Source organism: Nerophis lumbriciformis, linkage group LG25 (genome assembly GCF_033978685.3).
Source record: "Nerophis lumbriciformis linkage group LG25, RoL_Nlum_v2.1, whole genome shotgun sequence".
NCBI lineage: Eukaryota > Metazoa > Chordata > Actinopteri > Syngnathiformes > Syngnathidae > Nerophis > Nerophis lumbriciformis.
The window spans coordinates 3,058,731-3,077,583 of NC_084572.2; the positions used below are offsets into that span (position 1 = coordinate 3,058,731).

The following is an 18,853-nucleotide window of genomic DNA, read 5'->3' on the forward strand; positions in this document are numbered from 1 at the left end:
CTCTAATATGTATATAGAGACATACTGTAATAACTTAAAGTAAATAATGAAGATTAAAAACCAATTCCAAACAACAAATTCCCCCCCAAAAAATAACTAAAAGCTTACCGTTCATACATTTGCATAGTATGTATATAGTATTGATGTTATAAATACAAATCTTTATATATCTAGAAAGGGTGGTCCTAAAGAAGTAGACATTTTTCGGAGTTCTCAAGAAGGTAACAAATACAAGAATGTGTGTGCATTTTGTATTTGTATGTCTCATTTGCACCCCTGGTGGTGAAATCTATCAAAATTAGGGTGGTCCCAAAAAGGAGGGATTTTTCATATTGACTGTGTGTCGGTTTTAAAAGTGCTCCCCCTCTGGTCAACATATGAAATAACAAGTGTGTGTAAGAATTTGAAGTGCTCCCCCTCTGGCCAACATATGTAATAAGTGTGTGTAAGAAATTGAAATGCGCCCCCTTTGGCCAAAATGTTTGTTTTTTTAAATATATATATGTATATAGAGACATACTGTAATAACTTAAAGTAAATAATGAAGATTAAAAACCAATTCCAAACAACAAATTCCCCCCCAAAAAATAACTAAAAGCTTACCGTTCATACATTTGCATAGTATGTATATAGTATTAATGTTGTAAATACAAATCTTTATATATCTAGAAAGGGTGGTCCTAAAGAAGTAGACATTTTTCGGAGTTCTCAAGAAGGTAACAAATACAAGAATGTGTGTGCATTTTGTATTTGTATGTCTCATTTGCACCCCTGGTGGTGAAATCTATCAAAATTAGGGTGGTCCCAAAAAGGAGGGATTTTTCATATTGACAGTGTGTCGGTTTTAAAAGTGCTCCCCCTCTGGTCAACATATGAAATAACAACTGTGTGTAAAAATTTGAAGTGCTCCCCCTCTGGCCAACATATGTAATAATTGTGTGTAAGAAATTGAAATGCGCCCCCTTTGGCCAAAATGTATAAAAAAAAAAATTAAAAAAAAATATAAATAAATAAAAAAAAATAATAATAAAATAAAAATAAAAATAAAAATAAAAAAATAAAAAATAAAAAAAAAAATAAAAAAAAAAAAATATATATATATATATATATATAGAGAGAGAGAGAGAGAGAGAGAGAGAGAGAGCGAGAGAGAGAGAGAGAGAGAGACAAACTGTAATAACTTAAAGTAAATAATGAAGATTAAAATTAAAAACCAATTACAAACAAAAACCATTGCCTCTAATAGAGAATGTCTCATTTGCACCCCTGGTGGTGAAATATATCAAAATTAGGGTGGTCCCAAAAAGGAGGGATTTTTCTAATTAACTGTGTGTCGGTTTTAAAAGTGCTCCCCCTCTGGTCAACATATGAAATAACAAGTGTGTGTAAGAATGTGAAATGCGCCCCCTTTGGCCAAAATTAATTACAAAAATAAATAAATATGCATATAGAGACATACTGTAATAATTTGAAGTAAATAATGAAGATTAAAAACCAATTACAAAAAAAATTAAATAAAATAAATTAACTAAAAGCTTACCTTTTTTATATTTGCATACTTTGTATATATCATTCATTTTGTAAATACAAATCTTTATATATCCAAAAAGGGTGGTCCTAAAGAGGTAGGCATTTTTTTCAGAAGTCTCAAGAAAATAACAAATACCAGTGTGTGTGTGTGTGTGTGTGTGTGTGTGTGTGTGTGTGTGTGTGTGTGTGTGTGTGTGTGTGTGTGTGTGTGTGCTACAAGGTGACTCTTTAGAGGAAGATGGACAGTCCTGGTCAGTAATTAGAAAGGATTAACAAGATCTGCTGTGCTTTAACTGACAGCGGTGAAACAAAGTCAACCACGTTTTACTGACGTTGGCCTCTCAATCGAATCAGAGTCGCCATAAAGAAAGCTAGAAAACAACAGTTGTGTTGGAATGCTATACAGGTAAAAGCCAGTAAATTAGAATATTTTGAAAAACTTGATTTATTTCAGTAATTGCATTCAAAAGGTGTAACTTGTACATTATATTTATTCATTGCACACAGACTGATGCATTCAAATGTTTATTTCATTTAATTTTGATGATTTGAAGTGGCAACAAATGAAAATCCCAAATTCCGTGTGTCACAAAATTAGAATATTACTTAAGGCTAATACAAAAAAGGGATTTTTAGAAATGTTGGCCCACTGAAAAGTATGAAAATGAAAAATATGAGCATGTACAATACTCAATACTTGGTTGGAGCTCCTTTTGCCTCAATTACTGCGTTAATGCGGCGTGGCATGGAGTCGATGAGTTTCTGGCACTGCTCAGGTGTTATGAGAGCCCAGGTTGCTCTGATAGTGGCCTTCAACTCTTCTGCGTTTTTGGGTCTGGCATTCTGCATCTTCCTTTTCACAATACCCCACAGATTTTCTATGGGGCTAAGGTCAGGGGAGTTGGCGGGCCAATTTAGAACAGAAATACCATGGTCCGTAAACCAGGCACGGGTAGATTTTGCGCTGTGTGCAGGCGCCAAGTCCTGTTGGAACTTGAAATCTCCATCTCCATAGAGCAGGTCAGCAGCAGGAAGCATGAAGTGCTCTAAAACTTGCTGGTAGACGGCTGCGTTGACCCTGGATCTCAGGAAACGGAGTGGACCGACACCAGCAGATGACATGGCACCCCAAACCATCACTGATGGTGGAAACTTTACACTAGACTTCAGGCAACGTGGATCCTGTGCCTCTCCTGTCTTCCTCCAGACTCTGGGACCTCGATTTCCAAAGGAAATGCAAAATTTGCATGGTCGGGTGATGGTTTGGGGTGCCATGTCATCTGCTGGTGTCGGTCCACTCTGTTTCCTGAGATCCAGGGTCAACGCAGCCGTCTACCAGCAAGTTTTAGAGCACTTCATGCTTCCTGCTGCTGACCTGCTCTATGGAGATGGAGATTTCAAGTTCCAACAGGACTTGGCGCCTGCACACAGCGCAAAATCTACCCGTGCCTGGTTTACGGACCATGGTATTTCTGTTCTAAATTGGCCCGCCAACTCCCCTGACCTTAGCCCCATAGAAAATCTGTGGGGTATTGTGAAAAGGAAGATGCAGAATGCCAGACCCAAAAACGCAGAAGAGTTGAAGGCCACTATCAGAGCAACCTGGGCTCTCATAACACCTGAGCAGTGCCAGAAACTCATCGACTCCATGCCACGCCGCATTAACGCGGTAATTGAGGCAAAAGGAGCTCCAACCAAGTATTGAGTATTGTACATGCTCATATTTTTCATTTTCATACTTTTCAGTTGGCCAACATTTCTAAAAAATCCCTTTTTTGTATTAGCCTTAAGTAATATTCTATTTTTCAAAATATTCTAATTTACTGGCTTTTACCTGTATGCTAAGTCACATTCCCAGAAAGGTAAGGACCGGGGGGGAGGCCGGACTTCTCCCTTCACTATTATTCTTATTTTGTATATCCCAGGGAACGAGCGTCCTCTACATTTGATTTTGGTCTTTTTATTTAGTCCGTTACAGAAGTGCTCTGATGTTTTTAAGTACTCTCTAAAATAGGATATTAGTGTTTTTTTTAAGACAAACAGTAGAAAATGGAAGAACAGAAGAATCTGCTGCAGAAATGTGAGTCTCTCCCAATTTTTTTGAACTGAACTCACAAGCCACCACTTGAATAGTTCAAATGATGAAAAAGAGAGGAGTTAAAATAGAAGTGTGAGGAAAGAAGTTGTACAAATAACCACTGACTAGGAGTGTCAAAAACGTTTTTTTTTTCAATAAATTGCGATTTCTGGGGCTGAGGTTGCTGAGGTAGTTAAAAAGCTCCTCGGTGGCAAGGCCCCGGGGGTGGATGAGATCCGCCCGGAGTTCCTTAAGGCTCTGGATGCTGTAGGGCTGTCTTGGTTGACAAGACTCTGCAGCATCGCGTGGACATCGGGGGCGGTACCTCTGGATTGGCAGACCGGGGTGGTGGTTCCTCTCTTTAAAAAGGGGAACCAGAGGGTGTGTTCTAACTATCGTGGGATCACACTCCTCAGCCTTCCCGGTAAGGTCTATTCAGGTGTACTGGAGAGGAGGCTACGCCGGATAGTCGAACCTCGGATTCAGGAGGAACAGTGTGGTTTTCGTCCTGGTCGTGGAACTGTGGACCAGCTCTATACTCTCGGCAGGGTCCTTGAGGGTGCATGGGAGTTTGCCCAACCAGTCTACATGTGCTTTGTGGACTTGGAGAAGGCATTCGACCGTGTCCCTCGGGAAGTCCTGTGGGGAGTGCTCAGAGAGTATGGGGTTTCGGACTGTCTGATTGTGGCGGTCCGCTCCCTGTGTGATCAGTGTCAGAGCTTGGTTCGCATTGCTGGCAGTAAGTCGGACACGTTTCCGGTGAGGGTTGGACTCCGCCAAGGCTGCCCTTTGTCACCGATTCTGTTCATAACTTTTATGGACAGAATTTCTAGGCGCAGTCAAGGCGTTGAGGGGATCCGGTTTGGTGGCTGCAGGATTAGGTCTCTGCTTTTTGCAGATGATTTGGTCCTGATGGCTTCATCTGGCCAGGATCTTCAGCTCTCACTGGATCGGTTCGCAGCCGAGTGTGAAGCGACTGGGATGAGAATCAGCACCTCCAAGTCCGAGTCCACGGTTCTCGCCCGGAAAAGGGTGGAGTGCCATCTCCGGGTTGGGGAGGAGATCTTGCCCCAAGTGGAGGAGTTCAAGTACCTCGGAGTCTTGTTCACGAGTGAGGGAAGAGTGGATCGTGAGATCGACAGGCGGATCGGTGCGGCGTCTTCAGTAATGCGGACGCTGTATCGATCCGTTGTGGTGAAGAAGGAGCTGAGCCGGAAGGCAAAGCTCTCAATTTACCGGTCGATCTACGTTCCCATCCTCACCTATGGTCATGAGCTTTGGGTTATGACCGAAAGGACAAGATCACGGGTACAAGCGGCCGAAATGAGTTTCCTCCGCCGAGTGGCGGGGCTCTCCCTTAGAGATAGGGTGAGAAGCTCTGTCATTCGGGGGGAGCTCAAAGTAAAGCCGCTGCTCCTCCACATGGAGAGGAGCCAGATGAGGTGGTTCGGGCATCTGGTCAGGATGCCACCCGAGCGCCTCCCTAAGGAGGTGTTTAGGGCATGTCCGACCGGTAGGAGGCCACGAGGAAGACCCAGGACACGTTGGGAAGACTATGTCTCCCGGCTGGCCTGGGAACGCCTCGGGATCCCCCGGGAGGAGCTGGACGAAATGGCTGGGGAGAGGGAAGTCTGGGCTTCCCTGCTTAGGCTGCTGCCCCCGCGACCCGACCTCGGATAAGCGGAAGAAGATGGATGGATGGATGGATGGAATAAATTGCGATTCTTATTGGTAATGATTCTTAATCAATTAAAAAAAAATTTAAAAATTTTTTTTCCCTCAAAATCAGTCTGTGTTCTTCCCGTTAATTCTATTTCCAATTCCGAAACGCAAATCAAAAAACAAAGTTAGGGCCGTTTTTTGATTGTCACTATGAATGGCAGATTAGAAAACAAACAAAAAAAGAGTTGATTTTCATTACAATAATCCCATAAAATGGGATTTTGTGCTGTTTTCCTTTTTTGGATTTTTATTTTTGCAGATAAACTCAAAAATCCCATTCATGTTAATCCAAAATGCAAAAATGCGTGTTTATCTGTGTGATGACAAATTTAACCGGAAGCAGTATTTTAGCTTTTCCTTCTCATTTAGCATGTTTTTAGCATAACGCTAACACCTTTGTTCAGCAGGAATCGTTTTAAAAAAAAGTGTCATTAAATAGTTTCTGTAACTTTTGTTTCAGAAATAAAAAATAGACAAAACGGCCCAAAATTAGTTTTGGGATTTGCGAAATCGAATTAGAAATCGAATGAACGGGAAACGTCCAGCTTGTCTAGACACTTTAGCAAATTAATTTTTATTAAAAACAAAGCCAGTTTTCTTTTGAGTAATATAGAAAATTATCAGAGCTGTTTATCTATTTTATGGTGGAATGTATAGTTAATCATTGCAAGTTTAGTGTTAGGATTGAGTTCAAGGGTGGACCCCGGGATGCAGAGAATGGAGGCAAGGTATGTGATAAAAAAATGAAAATATTTAATAAGTCCAAAATGGTAACTAAGGGTGATGGGGTAAAGTGCACACCATGGGAAATATAACAAAAGTAGTCTCTAGTGATGGGTCTGGCAACACCGATGCATCGGCGCATGCGTCGAGCTCATAGAGCAAAACCCTGTGTCGGTGCGCGTACCGCTTTTAGAAAGTCACGTGACCGATCATGAGCTGTTTTGGTCACGTGACCGATACGCCAACTGTGTCGCCTCCTCTGTGCCCTGTGAGCGGCTCTTTTCTACAGCCGGAGAAATAATAACTAAGAAGAGAAATCGTCTAAAATGTAATACGTCGGAAAAACTTTTTTTTTTTTTTTTATATAAAAATGTGTAAAAAAATAAAATTAAAAAAATTCCCAGTCCACAATCATCCACAACACGTTCTCTTAGATTTCCATGTTATGATACATGTTCACATTATTTATTGACTGTATCTAAAAAAGATAAAAATATATTTTTATTTAAATGAAGATATGAAATAATCCTAAATGAAATACGATGACTTGGTTTATATTATTGTATATACTAGGGCAGGGGTCACCAACGCGGTGCCCGCGGTCACCAGGTAGCCTGTAAGGACCAGATCAGTCGCCCGCTGGCCTGTTCTAAAAATAGCTCAAAGAGCAGCACTTACCAGTGAGCTGCCTCTATTTTTTAAATTGTATTTATTTACTAGCAAGCTGGTCTCGCTTTGCTCCACATTTTTAATTCTAAAAGAGACAAAACTCAAATAGAATTTGAAAATCCAAGAAAATATTTTAAAGACTTGGTCTTCACTTGGAATAAGCGGTAGAAAATGGATGGATGGATGGGTCTTCACTTGTTTAAATAAATTCATTTATTTTTTACTTTGCTTCTTATTACTTTTAGAAATACAATTTTAGAGAAAAAATACAACCTTAAAAATGATTTTAGGATTTTTAAACAAATATACCTTTTTACCTTTTAAATTTCTTCCTCTTCTTTACTGACAATTTAAATCAATGTTCAAGTAAAACAATTTTTTATTATTATTGTAAAGAATAATAAATATTTTAGCTTCTGGTTTTTCGACGAAGAATATTTGTGAAATATTTCTTCAAACTTACTATGATTAAAATTCAAAAAAATTATTCTGGCAAATCTAGAAAATCTGTAGAATCAAATTTAAATCTTATTTCAAAGTATTTTGAATTTCTTTTAAAATTTTTGTTCTGGAAAATCTAGAAGAAATGCTGATTTGTCTTTGTTAGAAATATAGCTTGGTCCAATTTGTTAAATATTCTAACAAAGCGCAGATTGGATTTTAACCAATTTAAAACATGTCATCAAAATTCTAAAATGTATCTTAATCAGGAAAAATGACTAATGATGTTCCATAAATTCTTTTTTTAATTTTTTCAAAAAGATTCAAATTAGCTAGTTTTTTCTCTTCTTTTTGTCGGTTGAATTTTGAATTTTAAAGAGACGAAATTGAAGATAAACTATGTTTCAAAATTTTTGTTTAATTTTTTTCGTGTTTTCTCCTCTTTTAAACCGTTCAATTAAGTGTTTTTTTCATCATTTATTCTCTACAAAAAACCTTCTGTAAAAGGAAAACAAATGTATGACGGAATGACAGACAGAAATACCCATTTTTTTTATATATATATAAATGTATTTATTTAGCTATTCTTGTTTAAATCACACTTACGTGTAACTTACAAATGACAATATATTTATTTATTTAAGTGTGTATCAAACTGGTAGCCCTTCGCATTAATCAGTACCCAAGAAGTAGTTTTTGGTTTCAAAAAGGTTGGTGACCCCTGTACTAGGGCATCAAATCAGTGTCAGTTGAGTCGGTCCATAGGTTGCCTGTAGGGATTTTTAATGTCCAGCAGATGTCAGTATTTAGTGACACAGTATCGACACAGTATCAATACAGTTTTGCAATGTGTCAAAACGCTTCATGACGCCTCATCAACCCATCACTAGTAGTCTCTTTCAGAGGTTGGCGGAGCAAAGGCCAGGACGCACACAATGTGGCAAAACTAGTCCTCTCAAAACAAGGTGGCTAGGAAAACAAAAACACAACGAGGTCAATATTACAGGAATATGCGAAGGCAACATACCAGGGAAGCAGAATCAAGGTAGTAGAGATGCGCGGTTTGCGGACACAACCGCGGAGTCCGCGGATTATCCGCGGATCGGGCGGATGAAATTAAAAAAAATAAGATTTTATCCGCTCGCGGGTCGGGTCGGGTGGATTAATTAGATTTTTTTTTTTCTTTTTTTTTTTTTTTTTTTTTTTTGCGGGTGGCAGTTAAACCAATTGGGAAATATATATACATAGTTAAATGTTGTTACCCACATACGAAAAACGAGCAGGCACCTGCAGCATATGCCACAACAGAAGAAAAAAAAAAAGAAGAGATAGACACTTTTACGGAGCGGAGAAGGGACGCCTCGCCGGGGTCCGGGACCGAGGCCCCTTCCCCCGAGAGGGCCCCACCGGGAGCCGTAGCTGAGGCGATCCGCGAGAAGGGCCCGACGCACGTCCAGGGTCACTACTGCGCCCACCGCACCGACACCCCGCCTCGTCCGCCTTCGCCGCGGCCGGCGTCACGCGCAGCAGTTAAGCAGCTTACCTGCCCACCACCCCCGTGGCCGGGGGCTCGTAACAGGGGTCACTCCGCGCGCTCCGCCCGCGCAGCTTACCTGCCCGCCACCCCTGTTGCCGGGGGCGCGTAACAGGGGTCACTCCGCGCGCAGTGCGCTCACGAAAGGGGTGGGGCTCACCCTGGTTGATATAGAGAGCAGGACGGTGGCCATGGAAGTCGGAACCCGCTAAGGAGTGTGTAACAACCCACCTGCCGAATCAACTAGCCCTGAAAATGGATGGCGCTGGAGCGTCGGGCCCATATACCCGGCCGTCGCCGGCAGCGAGACGCGCTTGGAGGTGCGCTCAGCGCGGCTCCCATATGATTGCGCACTGGTGTGCGTCTGGGTCGTGACAGCGTGGCACGCGAAAGTCTGTGCTGCATTGGATCAGTCTCCTTTCTTTAACAGGCAAAAGCTTTATAACCTCAGTGAGGTTATAAAGCTTGCGCACCAAACACGAAGCAAGGCCATGGTGCAGGAGAACAAAGGACTTCTTTCATTTAAGGTTTGTGATAAACCATCAAACTCATTCGTTAAAAGGACTCTATAGTAATATAAAGCAAATTTTTCTGGACATTATCATGCAAGAAAAGTTTATTTTTGGGACCGCGATCACCGCGTAATGATTTTTAAAGGTTGCATGACAAACATTTAACTGTCCCATGTGATCAGCCAGTGCGATTGGAAATCCATGCTCAATTATTGCCTCCGTAAATAAAACTTCGGCATTTATCACATCCAAAGAATCTGTTTGGGCGACGAAAAACGTTGAAAGTTTTCCACTTGTATCGCTAGCAACGGCATTAGACTTGTGTTTTTTTGTCCCAACGTGGTCTTTTACATCCCTAATTCCTCCGTGTCCGATCGAAAAATCTTGTCTGCACAAGGTGCAATTCGCGTAGTTTTCACCCTTTTTTTTTTTTTTAATTAATGAAAAACCCGGAATAGGTTGATGAAAACCGTACGAATTACGGGAAAAGTGGAGTAGTTGGCAGGCTCACTAATGCCTTGCATCATCTATATTAGATCGGGCGGATGGCGGGCGGGTGCAGTTCTGATCAAACGTTACATCGGGTGGATGGCGGATGGTTGACGACTTTCTGACGCGGTTGCGGATGAAATAAATTGCCTATCCGCGCATCTCTACAAGGTAGCACATGTCAGAGCGGAGTTCAGGAACAATAACCGGCAGGGACCAGCTGGTGGAGACGCGCTTAAATGCTACCGGGAAGTGATTAGCAGCAGGTGTGCCTCGTTGGGGACAAAAGACCGGGGAAATAAACTGACAAACCAATAGAGAAGGCAGGGAGAAGACAACAAACACAACATTTAGACTTGTAAATTGAGAATCGATTCTGAATCGAATCGTTACCCCCGAGAATCTGATCGAATCGTGCGGTGCCCAAAGATTTACAGACCTACAACTGACTGTATCTGATGTAAAAAAAAAAGTTAAACTTTAGTTAAATTAATCACAATACGAAAAAAATGTGTAACTGCTAAAAAGGAGAGGACTCAAAGGGTTGCCTTGGGGAACGCCTCAGTTGTTTAGTTTGGATCCCGAGGGTTCTGTGTTTGCGAGCAAGGTTAAAATGTCAATGCAAGGATCTTCCAATGTGTTTTAACCGTGGTCCAAGTTCCTCTACACAACCGGAGCACTCCAGTGTTTTTAGGAATTTGTTGCAAAATGTTTGCGCCCCAAGTCTTGAACTGAACTCGGCGGCCAGTATGGTGTCATTCACGATCAGCTGGACTCTCGGCGCAATTGACAAAATCTTTTCGACGAGGAAAAGAGGTTCGGTGGAGCCTGGCCGCCCTGATGGAACCATTGCTGCGGGGTACGTGAGAGATTCCTGGGATAAATGGAGAATCATGTGCCTCTCATCTACCTATTTGGAACCGTGATCGCGGACCACCAGCTGATTGGGCTGGGCATTGCTCTGGTGTATCGTCAAATTCGTAAGACGATGGCAGCCACTCAAGGAGCCCAAAGGCTGTTCGTCGCAATAGAAGGTTTGGACCGGGCTGTGGGATCACAAACTGTGGCGATTTCTGATCTGAATCGCAAGATGGATCACATCATAGCAGCAGTCGACCTCCAGGGCCCCAACTCCCCGCACCTCTGTTGCAAGTTGTCGTGATTAAATGTAACGTGTTTATGTGTGCATTGCATGGAGGTTTTTTCCCCACTCCAGACTAGGCACCCTTAGGAGCCCAGTCTAGATTGTATTTTTTTTACTCATCTTCTTCCCCAGCATTTTACCTTTTTCTTATCTTTTACGGGGCGCCTTTTACGAACAGTGTTCCTGTTCTGTAACCCTGTACACTGTTTGTTTGTCTAATCTTGAACGGGTTTGTGCTGAAAACATAGTTTCGTTGTACTTGTGCAATGACAATAAAGTCCTATCCTATCCTATTCCCGGGCCGCCAGTTGAATAGCCCTGCTCTATGTGTTATGTGCAGATGTACGTGCCCAGCTGGTGGAGCAGCAGCGCTGTCTGGAGCAGCAGACGGAGATGCGCGTCCAGCTCCTCCAGGACCTTCAGGACTTCTTCAGGAAGAAGTCCGAAATCGAGACGGAATACTCCAGAAACCTGGAGAAGCTGGCTGAGCGGTTCATGGCCAAGACCCGCAGCACCAAAGACCACCAGCAGTACAAGTATGCGCTAAGAAGCCCCCGCCCCTTCAATAGATCTAGTTCAGGCTCACTGATTGGAGGATAAATGTGTCATGTGTGCTTCTTGCAGAAAGGACCAGAACCTGCTGTCACCGGTCAACTGCTGGTACCTGCTGCTCAACCAGGTGAGCTGCAGTCTGATGCTGCATTCAGGAGAACTGGGGAGTAGGAGCGTGGAAAACCTGGGAAATGATTGATTGCATTGATGCATTCTACTATTTTGCCACCACACAGTGGAATGCACTACCAACAGACCTTCAAATTCGAACTTCCCTACAAAATTTTAAAACTGCCATAAAATCATGGCTCGGCTCAACCTCTACCTGATCTGAACCAAAATTGATCCCCAGCAACTTTCCGAAGCCTCATACAGGTTTATGTGTGGTTATAGTGTATGTATATTTATATGTGGTTATAGTATATATACACTATATTGCCAAAAGTATTTGGCCACCTGCATTTACTCACATATGAAGTTGAAGTGCCATCCCATGAAATTGTCCAAAAGGTTTTGGTATCCTGGAGCATTCAAAGTTCCTTTCACTGGAACTGAGGGGCCAAGCCCAGGAGTTGAGACCTAATCCTGCAGCCACCAAACCGGATCCCCTCAACGCCCTGTCTGCGCCTAGAAAGTCTGTCCATAAAAGTTACGAACAGAATGGGTGACAAAGGGCAGCCTTGGCGGAGTCCAACCCTCACTGGAAACGTGTCCGACTTACTGCCGGCAATGCGGACCAAGCTCTGACACTGATCGTACAGGAAGCGGACCGCCACAATCAGACAGTCCGATACCTCATACTCTCTGAGCACTCCCCACAGGACTTCCCGAGAGACACGGTCGAATGCCTTCTCCAAGTCCACAAAGCACATGTAGACTGGTTGGGCAAACTCCCATGCACCCTCAAGGACCCTGCCGAGAGTATAGAGCTGGTCCGCAGTTCCACGACGAGGATGAAAACCACACTGTTCCTCCTGAATCTGAGGTTCGACTATCCGGCGTAGACTCTTCTCCAAAACACCTGAATAGACCTTACCGGGAAGGCTGAGGAGCAGGCACATTTAACTAATTCCTGCTAATTATGTACGATATCGCAACTTCGACCAATCCCTGCAACTATGCAGCACACTCTGGCCAATCAGTGTCATTTTCTCCAGTTGACCCTGAGCCAAACTCAAGTGCACACGTCAACTGTCTTCTTCTTAACCGCAGGACCCATTGAGGCCGCAGAAAAATATGTTTCTCAGCTTGGCCGCAGCGGTTTGTCCTGGGCATGAGGTTAAAGTGCATCCGGCAGTGGAGGCTCCTCTATGGGGTATTGGGGCACTAGGAGGTTAACCCCTTTACTACTGTTACCCCAGGTGGCCCTTGGCAAAGGCCTAGTACCTGACTGCCCCCTAGCCAGGGATACGGTGAAGACCTCAACGGCGGAGCAGGCGGAAGACGGTAGATTTAAGAACTACCACAGTGGCTGCGATTGCGGAAGAAGGCTGCAGCAGAAAAGGAGTTGGGCTTGGCCCCTCAGTTCCAGTGAAAGGAACTTTGAATGCTCCAGGATACCAAAACTTTTTGGACAATTTCACGGGATGGCACTTCAACTTCATATGTGAGTAAATGCAGGTGGCCAAGCCCAACTCCTGAAAAACCAACCCCACACCATAATTCCTCCTCCACCAAATTTCACACTCGGCACAATGCAGTCCGAAATGTAGCGTTCCCCTGGCAACCTCCAAACCCAGACTGGTCCATCAGATTGCCAGATGGAAAAGTGTGATTCATCAGTCCAGAGAAGGCGTCTCCACTGCTCTAGAGTCCAGTGGCGACGGGCTTTACACCACTGCATCCCACGCTTTGCATTGGACTTGGTGATGTATGGCTTAGATGCAGCTGCTCGGCCATGGAAACCCATTCCATGAAGCTCTCTGCGTACTGTACGTGGGCTAATTGGAAGGTCACATGAAGTTTGGAGCTCTGTAGCAACTGACTGTGCAGAAAGTCTTTGCACTATGCGCTTCAGCATCCGCTGACACCTCTCTGTCAGTTTACGTGGCCTACCACTTGGTGGCTGGGTTGCTGTTGTTCCCAAACTCTTTACTTTTCCTATAATAAAGTTGACTTTGGAATATTTAGGAGCGAAGAAATGTCACGACTGGATTTGTTGCACAGGTCGCATCCCATGACAGTTCCACGCTGGAAATGATGAGAGCGGCCCATTCTTTCACAAATGTTTGGAGAAACAGTCTCCATGCCTAAGTGCTTGATTTGATACACCGGGCCAAGTGATTAGGACACCTGATTCTCATCATTTGGATGTGTGGCCAAATACTTTTGGCAATATAGTTATAGTGTATACAGGTAAAAGCCGGTAAATTAGAATATTTTGAAAAACTTGATTTATTTCAGTAATTGCATTCAAAAGGTGTAACTTGTACATTATATTTATTCATTGCACACAGACTGATGCATTCAAATGTTTATTTCATTTAATTTTGATGATTTGAAGTGGCAACAAATGAAAATCCAAAATTCCGTGTGTCACAAAATTAGAATATTACTTAAGGCTAATACAAAAAAGGGATTTTTAGAAATGTTGGCCAACTGAAAAGTATGAAAATGAAAAATATGAGCATGTACAATACTCAATACTTGGTTGGAGCTCCTTTTGCCTCAATTACTGCGTTAATGCGGCGTGGCATGGAGTCGATGAGTTTCTGGCACTGCTCAGGTGTTATGAGAGCCCAGGTTGCTCTGATAGTGGCCTTCAACTCTTCTGCGTTTTTGGGTCTGGCATTCTGCATCTTCCTTTTCACAATACCCCACAGATTTTCTATGGGGCTAAGGTCAGGGGAGTTGGCGGGCCAATTTAGAACAGAAATACCATGGTCCGTAAACCAGGCACGGGTAGATTTTGCGCTGTGTGCAGGCGCCAAGTCCTGTTGGAACTTGAAATCTCCATCTCCATAGAGCAGGTCAGCAGCAGGAAGCATGAAGTGCTCTAAAACTTGCTGGTAGACGGCTGCGTTGACCCTGGATCTCAGGAAACAGAGTGGACCGACACCAGCAGATGACATGGCACCGCTTGTACCCGTGATCTTGTCCTTTCGGTCATAACCCAAAGCTCATGACCATAGGTGAGGATGGGAACGTAGATCGACCGGTAAATTGAGAGCTTTGCCTTCCGGCTCAGCTCCTTCTTCACCACAACGGATCGATACAGCGTCCGCATTACTGAAGACGCCGCACCGATCCGCCTGTCGATCTCACGATCCACTCTTCCCTCACTCGTGAACAAGACTCCGAGGTACTTGAACTCCTCCACTTGGGGCAAGATCTCCTCCCCAACCCGGAGATGGCACTCCACCCTTTTCCGGGCGAGAACCATGGACTCGGACTTGGAGGTGCTGATTCTCATCCCAGTCGCTTCACACTCAGCTGCGAACCGATCCAGTGAGAGCTGAAGATCCTGACCAGATGAAGCCATCAGGACCACATCATCTGCAAAAAGCAGAGACCTAATCCTGCAGCCACCTAACCAGATCCCCTCAACGCCTTGACTGCGCCTAGAAATTCTGTCCATAAAAGTTATGAACAGAATCGGTGACAAAGGGCAGCCTTGGCGGAGTCCAACCCTCACTGGAAACGTGTCCGACTTACTACCGGCAATGCGGACCAAGCTCTGGCACTGATCATACAGGGAGCGGACTGCCACAATCAGACAGTCCGATACCCCGTACTCTCTGAGCACTCCCCACAGGACTTCCCGAGGGACACGGTCGAATGCCTTCTCCAAGTCCACAAAACACATGTAGACTGGTTGGGCAAACTCCCATGCACCCTCAAGGACCCTGCCGAGAGTATAGAGCTGGTCCACAGTTCCACGACCAGGACGAAAACCACACTGTTCCTCCTGAATCCGAGGTTCGACTAACCGGCGTAGCCTCCTCTCCAGTACACCTGAATAGACCTTACCGGGAAGGCTGAGGAGTGTGATCCCACGATAGTTAGAACACACCCTCCGGTTCCCCTTCTTAAAGAGAGGAACCACCACCCCGGTCTGCCAATCCAGTGGTACCGCCCCCGATGTCCACGCGATGCTGCAGAGTCTTGTCAACCAAGACAGCCCCACAGCATCCAGAGCCTTAAGGAACTCCGGGCGAATCTCATCTACCCCCGGGGCCTTGCCACCGAGGAGCTTTTTAACTACCTCAGCAACCTCAGCCCCAGAAATAGGAGAACCCACCACAGACTCCCCAGGCACTGCTTCCTCATAGGAAGACGTGTTGGTGGGATTGAGGAGGTATTCGAAGTATTCCCTCCACCGATCCACAACATCCGCAGTCGAGGTCAGCAGAACACCATCCTCGTCAATCAATCAATCAATGTTTACTTATATAGCCCTAAATCATGAGTGTCTCAAAGGGCTGCACAAGCCACAAGGACATCCTCGGCTCAATTTCAATAGGGCCTTAGCAGCTTTTTGCTGCCTGAGCCCTAATAATAACTGTCATGTGAGATCATGATGGTTGTCGGATCTAAAATGTACAAAAAAAAGTAAAAAAGTGGCCCCTAGAGCCTTCAACTTTTCTGTATACGGCCCTTCCTGGAAAACTGTGGACACCCTTGATGTAGGTGTTGGTGCATTCAAAGACATTTGATATCTTCGAAGCGCCGCGTGATATATTTCCCCCGTCCCTCAAACGCAACAATGTCCTTTCTGTCCTCAGGTGAGGAGGGAGAGCAAGGACCACGCGACCCTCAGCGACCTCTACTTGAACAACGTCATCAGTCGCCTCACGCACATCAGCGAGGACTCGGCACGCCTCCTCAAGAGGGTAAGCAAGCCTCCATCTTTGATATGGACACAACAACACTACACCCGAGACCAGACCCGGGCAATTATTTTGACTCGGGAGAAAAAAATGTGTCTGGGGTCCAGTATATCTATTTTTAGGAACACCTCACAATAATGTCTGAATGCTAAAAGCTTTATGACAGACCGCCTCAAAAAACAGAATGGAATGTTACATTTTTTTTTACTGAATGAGACACCCGGAATGTACATGAAAACAAAGAATGTGGGATTTACAATATTAACTATGAAGGATAAAACACTGAATATTGACAACATATGAACGTTACACCCTTCTCGATCGACATATTTTACAATCAAGCGAAACGCAACAAAAATGCACCACCCACACTGCTTGGTGCCTCGTCTGAGCTCCTGTGACTTACACTACCATAGTAACTAATAAGATTACGATAGTAACTAATTAGAAGACCATTGTAACTAATTAGATTACCATAGTAACTAGTATATCATGCAAAAGGGCAGATTCGAACCATTGGAATTAGAGATGTCCGATAATATCGGCAGTCGGATATTATCGGCCGATAAATGCTTTAAAATGTAATATCGGAAATTATCGGTATCGGTTTCAAAAAACGGCCGTAGGGAGAAGTACAGAGCGCCAATAAACCTTAAAGGCTTTGCTTTTGCGTGCCGGCCCAATCACACAATATCTACGGCTTTTCACACACACAAGCAGAGGTGGGTAGTAACGCGCTACATTTACTCCGTTACATCTACTTGAGTAACTTTTGGGATAAATTGTACTTCTAAGAGTAGTTTTAATGCAACATACTTTTACTTTTACTTGAGTATATTTATAGAGAAGAAACGCTACTTTTACTCCGCTACTTTTATCTACATTCAGCTCGCTACTCGCTACTAATTTTGATCGATCTGTTAATGCACGCTTTGTTTGTTTTGGTCTGTCAGACAGACCTTCAAAGTGCCTGCCTTACTGGTGACGTTTCACTTCGTTCCACCAATCAGATGCAGTCACTGGTGACGTTGGACCAATCAAACAGAGCCAGGTGGTCACATGACCTGACTTAAACAAGTTGAAAAACTTATTGGGGTGTTACCATTTAGTGGTCAATTGTACGGAATATGTACTGTACTGTGCAATCTACTAATAAAAGTTCCAATCAATCAATCAAAAGTGTGAAGGAAAAAAGATCATTTTTTTATTTCAACCGTACATCCCGTCAAAAGCCTAAAGACTGACTGCACAGTTCCTGTCTTCACAATAAAAGTGCCGCTCCATCGCGCCTGCGCTTTCAAAACAAGAGTCTCCGAAAGCCAGCGCAAACAAGCTAGCAAGCTACGGAGTTTGCCGCCAATATATTTCTTCTAAAGTGTATAAAAACGAATATGGAAGCTGGACAAATAAGATGCCAAAAACCCACCACTTTCATGTGGTATTAGACAGAAAGGAGGAACTTTTCTTCTCCTCCATTTGAAAACGTGGATGCTATCATCACTACTGTCTGATTACAATCAATGCAAGTCATCAGAATCAGGTAATACACCAACTTATATTCTTGTCTTCATTAAAGAAAGGAATCTATATGTGTTAAACATGCATGTATATTCATTAAAACACCTTTAACATGTAAACAAAAACAGCAAAATAAATACATATAAATTATATACTGTATATATCAATGTATATATATATATATATATATATATTAGAGATGCGCGGTTTGCGGGCACAACCGCGGAGTCCGCGGATTATCCGCGGATCAGGCGGATGAAATTTAAAAAAATAAGATTTTATCCGCGTGCGGGTCGGGTCGGGCGGATCAATTAGATTTTTTTTTTATTTTTTTTTTGCGGATGGCAGTTAAACCAATTGGGAAATATATACACATAGTTAAATGTTGTTACCCACATACGAAAAACGAGCAGGCACCTGCTGCATATGCCACAACAGAAGAAAAAGAAAAGAAAAGAGATGGACACTTTTACGGAGCGGAGAAGGGACGCCTCGCCGGTGTCCGGGACCGAGGCCCCTTCCCCCGAGAGGGCCCCACCGGGAGCCGTAGCTGAGGCGATCCGCGAGAAGGGCCCGATGCATGTCCAGGGTCACTACCGCGCCCACCGCACCGACACCCCGCCTCGTCCGCCTTCGCCGCGGCCGGCGTCACGCGCAGCAGGTAAGCAGCTTACCTGCCCGCCACCCCCCGAAATTCACATTTCTATCACAATTATCATACTGTAAACATGGTAAGCTAACTTCATTAAAATTAATAGTCCTGTCAATAGCATGGAATTACAATTCAAATGTAGTTTTTTTGTAAGCCTTTCAAAAGAATTCAAAATATGAAAAATTAATGAAAATTAATTTAAGCCATCAGACACTTGAAAAGTGGCACATCACATCTCTATTGTAATCATTTGAACTTTTCAACAGAAATAGCACTGCAAAAATATTAAGGACATACTTCTGTATTTTGGTAGTTATGCTGTCAACATTTAACAAGATTTCTTCAACTTGGACTTGAAAGCATAAATAGTATAAACACTTTTAACAGTATGTCGTGCTGTGAAATACAGCCGACAGGATTGCGCACCACACAGGAAGCAAGGCCAAAGTGCATGCATGGTG

At 43.6% G+C, this 18,853-nt stretch overlaps 1 protein-coding gene across 2 annotated transcripts in view; it reads left to right on the plus strand.

Moving 5' to 3' along the window:
- The window catches only part of LOC133621514 (SLIT-ROBO Rho GTPase-activating protein 1-like), a 123,885-nt gene that overhangs the window by 58,386 nt on the left and 46,646 nt on the right, over positions 1–18,853 (plus strand). For both annotated transcript variants that reach the window (XM_061983572.1, XM_061983573.1), the window contains exons 2-4: positions 11,182–11,377; positions 11,466–11,520; positions 16,118–16,225. In XM_061983572.1, coding sequence (XP_061839556.1) covers positions 11,182–11,377; positions 11,466–11,520; positions 16,118–16,225 — 359 coding nt within the window. The remainder of the gene's footprint in view (positions 1–11,181; positions 11,378–11,465; positions 11,521–16,117; positions 16,226–18,853) is intronic.